Raw genomic sequence first — 6,279 nt, forward strand, 5'->3', positions numbered from 1 at the left:
CTAAAGTTAAAGGGACTCACAGTTTGTAAACCCTCAGGACAAGGGAAACTTCTGGGGACAGAGCAGCTGTGGGTTCATTCAACCTCTCTCAGACACGCATGGCACGATACCTACAGGGAGAATCACAGAAGGGGATAATAGTCAAAGAAAAAAATCCTACTTGCACCACTGTGCGAGGGGAGATAGCATTCGGCCCCCTTGGGTGACGCAGGCACCTGTCCACCGCATCTGTGTCTCTTCTGTGAGGTCACCTTCAGCAAGGGTGGGGGACTCAGTGTCTGCTCCTTTTGCCCCCTACATGAGGGGCAACAGGCGAGCTGTCGTGAGGATGAGACGCGCACGGAGGTCCAGCTGAAAGCGTTGCGCGCACAGGAAGGCGGGCTGCGTCATCGCCATCGCTACCTTTGTGGCCCCTGAAGAATCTTGGTGTGGACCCGCCTCTGCTGGTTAAAGAAGGCTAACGGGGTTTCCCATTGTGCTGCCTTACCAGGACAGAGACAGAAGACGCTGATCCATGCCTCTTTGCTGTCACCGGCTGATTGGGTCTCCACAGCCGCGTGACATGTTCCTGACAGCCCACAGCCCAAATAGGCACAAGTCAAGATGTCCTAGATGCACAGGGCAATGACTGTTTCTGCCTAAACAGAAGAGCCGCCCCTCTCTCCTTCCTTCCTCCTTTGGCTTCATTCTGTGCCAAGATGTGTCTGGTCCGTGAATGGTAACATCTGGACCACAGCGCAGCACAGCAGGTGGAACCGCTCAGAAACCCTGGCAGGGGTGGCCAGGCGGGGATCTCCCCCAGCCTCAGGTCTGGCACTGCGCCCTCTTCTGTTGGGAAAGGGAAGAGCAGTTTCTTTTGTACATAACGATTTAGTTAGAACAGAGTGGGGAGAAATAGGATGCAGCAAAGACTACTTGATTTGATTTGATTTTTAAAGTCTTCAGATTTTTAATTTCCTCAGACTACTTGTTTTTCCCTTTCATTACCATGTCCCCAATAAATGTTAGCTGCCTCAAAAATGATGCCTTCCTAAAAAATCACCTTTGATCCTATATAAATTCAGACCCTGTCCCTCCCCCTTTTCCTGCCTTCCTCTTCTGTCCTCCCTTCCTTCCCTCCATTTTTTAGGGTAAGTTTACATATTATAAAATTCTTCCGTGGAAAGTGTGTCATTCAGTAACTTTCAGAATATTCACATAGTTTTGAAACCATTACCATCGTCTAATTTTAAAACTTTTTGTCAAAGAAACCCCACACCCATGCACAGCTGCTCCGTTTCTCTCTGCGAGGCAAGTCCACTTTGTTGTTGTTGTTCTACTTCCACCCTTATTGGAGCACTGACCTTACTGAATTATGTTCTCATTTGCACATGTTCGCAGTACGTGTTTACAGTCTCTGCGTGTTGGTATGTGTCCCGGTCTCTACAGAGCTGCCTATTCTGAACATTTCATTAGGATGAAATTCTACACAATGTGGCCCGGTTCTACTTCATCTGGGTCTTAGCTTGTTCCTCATTTTCATAAAGTTGAAAGACGATTTCCAAGGCAGGAGAGTCCCTAGAGGCTGTCTGTACACTGGAGAGCCAGAGGCTCCCAGGAGCTGGACGCCTCAGAGCCAGAGGCACAAGGACACAGCGCCAGTCTGAAGGCCCAGAAGGGTCTGGAGGGTCTCCAGGCCCTGCAGGGTCTTGAGTTTGATGTCCACGAGCCGTGGCAGGAGCTCACCCAAAGTCAAGGCCCAAATGCAGGCTGACTTCCCTCTCTTTTCATTAATCCGGACTAGAAACATGTGGGACGGTACCATCTACAACCAAGGGTGGGTCCTGCCACCTTGGAAATACCCCACAGACACACCCCGGACCACTGCACTAATTCCTAGTGCCTCTCAATCCAGTGGGTTGACAGAAATGATTGACTGTCACACTGCCCTATTGCCAGATGTAGAAATCCTCAATAAACTCCACTCCCTTGTTCTCTTACTGTATTTTCAATTTCTCTTCTTTTTAACATATTATTACCCTCTGTTGCATGTTTCAATTGAGATCGTTGTTTTTCCTGAAGTCTTCAAGAGCTTGACATTAACATACCTTCTAGAGGTCTTTACCCATAAGGTCTTGGTTCCTCGTGTACTGTGAGATTAGTGTAACCCACTTTTCTCTATAAAGTTTTTTGGGAGACTTTTTTTTGAGATGGGGTTTAAATAATTTCTTCAATACCTTTGGAAAGGATTTGCCTGTGGTTCTGACTGTATGGACTTGTGGGCACATCCAAGCTGGTAGTACTTTAAAGTAATCAGTTAAAGATTCCACGGACTGTGCAGTTAATGCTGATTCAGACCCGGGCCCCCATTAGGGTGTGTGATGCCCAGTGCAAAGCCTGGGAGAGTCAAGATTTCTTTCCTTGTGAAGCAGGATTTTCGCCTTAGTTCCTTGTCACATGGAGACATAGCTCACTGAAACCTCCTATGTGTATCTGATCTCCTGTCAGACTCTGGAGGAACCCTAGGTTTTGTCCCTCTTTCCCCAACTCACAAGCTTTTGTGACAGTATAGAGCCTGTGTTACCAGATTTCCATGGATTCCCCAAAGTAGAAGACATCTTCTGAACAGCTTTTGCCCCCAGAATTTGATTTCACTTCATACACATTTGAATGTTGGATATTTTCTTCCATTTCTTGCCGACTTAGAATATATTTTAAATTATTTTCTGAACATATTTCATGCAACATCTTTCATTCCTTAGCAACACTGTGTGTGTCTCCACTATCCAGTCTGTCATAAGAAGTGTTCCACCCTGGGTGTAGTAGCGCACTCCTGCAATCCCAGCACTGAGGAGGCTGAGGCAAGAGGATCACCATGAGTTCAAAGCCAGCTGGGCTACATAGTGAGTTCAAGACCACCATAAGCCACTTAGTGAGACCCTGTCTCAAAAAGCAAAAACAAAAACAAAAACAAAAAAATCCCCCCCCCAAACGTAACTTTCCAATATATAGAAATATGATAGTCCAAAATGTTCCCTTGTCTTTCCATTCTCCAAGAGAAGGATAGTTCCATGGAAATCTTTGTTCATTCATTTACAAACAATTGATGCTTAAATTCTAAGAACGAAACACTATAAATCAAAGTCCCTATATATATATTTCCTTGGCAGAGAGGTTGAGTCAAAGTCTAAAATTGCACATCTCAACAGGGATGGTGGCGCACACCTATAATCCCAGCACTTGGGAGGCTGAGGCAGGAGGATCGCCATGAGTTTGAGGCCAGCCTGGGCTACCTAGTGAGTTCAAGGCCTGGCTGAACTGCATAGCAAGACTCTGCCTCAAAAAAAATAAATAAATTACACTTCTCTCCACATTCCCATCGCAATGAGTTGGAATTTGCCTAGGCACACTGAAAGCTTGAGTCTGACTTTTTTTTCTTTTTTGGTACCAGAAATTGAACTCACAACTTCACACTTGCCAGGTAGGCGCTATGCCGCTGAGCTATATCCCTGGACCCGAAGACTTGAAGTCTGAGACAGAGGAGTCCTTCTACAGCTTGCGCTGTGATGCACGAGAGACAGCACTCGCCTCGCGCTTCGTCCCGTTCTCCTTGGCTGCAGGCTGAAGTTGGGAGAGAATGTGCAAGGGCCCAAAACTGAAGAACTGAAGGTTGCCACTTTATAAAAACTGAAACGTCCACTGCTTTGTGAGGATAGGTGTGAGAGCGTTTAATCATCTGCCGAGACTGAAAGTAGCCGCAAGATCTGCACGGTGCCAAGCCAGTCCTAGAATTAGATGGCGTGACTCCCAGGTCTGGCAGAGTCAGTGGGGTTGAGTCACACTACATACATTTACCTTGTGGAGTCTAGCAGCTCGCGGTCAGCAGGGTTTCCAGCCTACCAGACCTTTAATTAACAGTGACAATGGGGAAACACTCGCTTTTTCTTACGTCTCTTCACCGCATCTTTGATTTCCTTGTTCCTCAGACTATAAATCAAAGGATTCAGCATGGGAATCACCACGGTATAGAAGACTGATGCCATCTTGTCGTAGCCCAGAGAATGACCAGAGCTGGGGTGCATATAGACAAAAAGTCCCGATCCGAAGAACAGGGTGACTGCCGTCAGGTGAGAAGCACAGGTGTTGAAGGCCTTGGACCTGCCTTCCACCGAGCTAATCTTCAAGATGGTACCAGCAATGTAGCCATAGGAGACAGTGATAACTAAGACAGACATCACACCAAAAATCACTGCTATCACAAACTTCATAACTTGCAGGAAGAAGGTTTCAGAGCAGGATAGGACTAATAACTGAGGCAAGTCACAAAAGAAGTGGTTGACAATGTTAGGCCCACAGAAATTGAGCTGAAGTAAAGCACAGAGTTGGATCAGTGAGCCAACAAATCCAGTTATGTAGGCTCCAACCACCATCTGCACACAGAGGGTGGGGGACATGATGGCCATATAGAGCAGGGGGTTACAAATGGCGGCATAGCGATCATATGCCATGGCCGCCAGAAGACAACACTCAGACAGACCCAGGCTGGAGAAGAAGAAGTATTGCATGGTGCACCCCATAAAGGAGATGGATTTAGGCTTCTGGAAGAAGTCTGAGAGCATTTTGGGGGTTGTGGAGGTAACATAGCAGAAATCTAAGAAGGATAAGTTGCTGAGGAAGAAGTACATGGGTGTGTGTAACCATGGGTCCGTCCTAATCAGGATGATGAGTCCCAGGTTCCACACCACCGTTGAGAGATAAGTCCCCAAGAATACTACAAAAAGAACGCTCCTGAGTTTGGGAAAATCTGAGAACCCCAGAAGGATGAACTTGGTGATTGTTGCATTATTCCTTTCTCCAGCCATTATCTTGGAGCTTCTTACATCTGCAGAAAGATACTTGGGTTAAAAATGAACTTTTTTAATATTATAAAATTACCTTGTTTTGAATATAGTTTTATAGGTTTGGACAAAAAAATTATCCACAGTCAAGCTAACTTTAACAGTATTTAAAAATATAAAAATGTTTTGAAAACTGTTGGAATATCCCACCTATTGTTAATATTTTTCAGGTTTTTACACACATGCACACAGAGCATAGATATACTGCCAAGTTTTTGTCTAAAGTTAGTACTAAATTACACTAGTAGTCAAGGTTTTTTTAGTACATCTTTGCAGTACATAATGATCACATTCATTATGGGGGATTTGCATATGTACATAACACATCTTTTCTTTTCCCCTTGCTTCCCCTCCCACCAAGCTTCTTACCATCCAAATTTACAAAAGCTCTATTTTAACTTTTTCCTCAATTCTTTTTAAATATTTCTTGCCTTCCTATTATCAAAAGTACCCATAATTTTTAGTGTTAGTCTTTGACAATCTTACAAATAAAAAATTATCTTTGGTTTTCATCTGCATTTAGTTTACTAGTTTGCTCATATATGTCTTTTGTACATTTGCCTAATAGCTTCTCTATGTAAAGAATGATAATTCATTGTCTCTCATGCCTGACCATTATTTTCCAAGTTCATAATTTGTTATAAATATTGTTAAAGTTGCATTTTACCATACAGATTTATTTATTTTCATGTAATCAATGTTTATGTATATTTCTATCCTGGGTGTTACGCTAAAAAAAAGATTTATTTACATAATCCAGTAAGTCTCTTCCCTATGTTTTCTTTTAGTTTAATTTAGCTTAGTTTTTATATTTACATTTTAAATTTCTAGGCTATTTTAATACATATTGTGAGGTATTATACTGGTTTTGCTTTTCCAAGTTGATTATCATACATCCCAACACAACTAATTGAATGTTCCTCCATTGAAAAAAGTCACCTGTGTTATTAAATCATTTACAGTATTCTCTTTTGCTTGATTTTAATTTGCCAGTTCATGTGCCATCTCTTCAATCCTAAATCACATTTTCTAATTACTTATGATCACATTTTACTAGAAAATTATAAGACATATGGACAACTGGTAAACATCCTCTCTTTTTTCTACACTGAGATCACTTTGATGATGCTCTTATCTGTGCCTTCAAGAAGATTTTTATAATGAATACATGAAAGGGAATGAAAAAGTTTTATTGAGTTTATTTTTAAATCAATTTTGGACTAGCTTGCTCAGTTGCTATTAAGTAAAGCTGAAAAAGAGATAACCCTAAGTTTTAAAAAAACGTAACAATACTAGGACTCAGGACCTCAAGAAAGCACACAGGTCCCAGGAATGCTAGTCAGGACCCACTCTCCCTTTCCCCATTGTTCTACTTGTTGTGTGCCTTTAGCTCCTCATCTGC

The 6,279-nt window shown here is 43.0% G+C and overlaps 1 protein-coding gene across 1 annotated transcript; it reads right to left on the reverse strand.

Annotated features, from left to right (window-relative positions):
- Positions 1 to 3,874: 3,874 nt before the first annotated feature.
- LOC102009862 (olfactory receptor 1440) lies at positions 3,875 to 4,841 on the reverse strand. The gene has a single exon (XM_005408060.1). The coding sequence runs from the start codon at positions 4,839 to 4,841 to the stop codon at positions 3,891 to 3,893; it is 951 nt and encodes a 316-aa protein (XP_005408117.1). The 3' UTR covers positions 3,875 to 3,890.
- Between the last annotated feature and the right edge of the window lie 1,438 nt (positions 4,842 to 6,279).

Source organism: Chinchilla lanigera, unplaced genomic scaffold (genome assembly GCF_000276665.1).
Source record: "Chinchilla lanigera isolate Chin_1 unplaced genomic scaffold, ChiLan1.0 scaffold00110, whole genome shotgun sequence".
Taxonomy (NCBI): domain Eukaryota; kingdom Metazoa; phylum Chordata; class Mammalia; order Rodentia; family Chinchillidae; genus Chinchilla; species Chinchilla lanigera.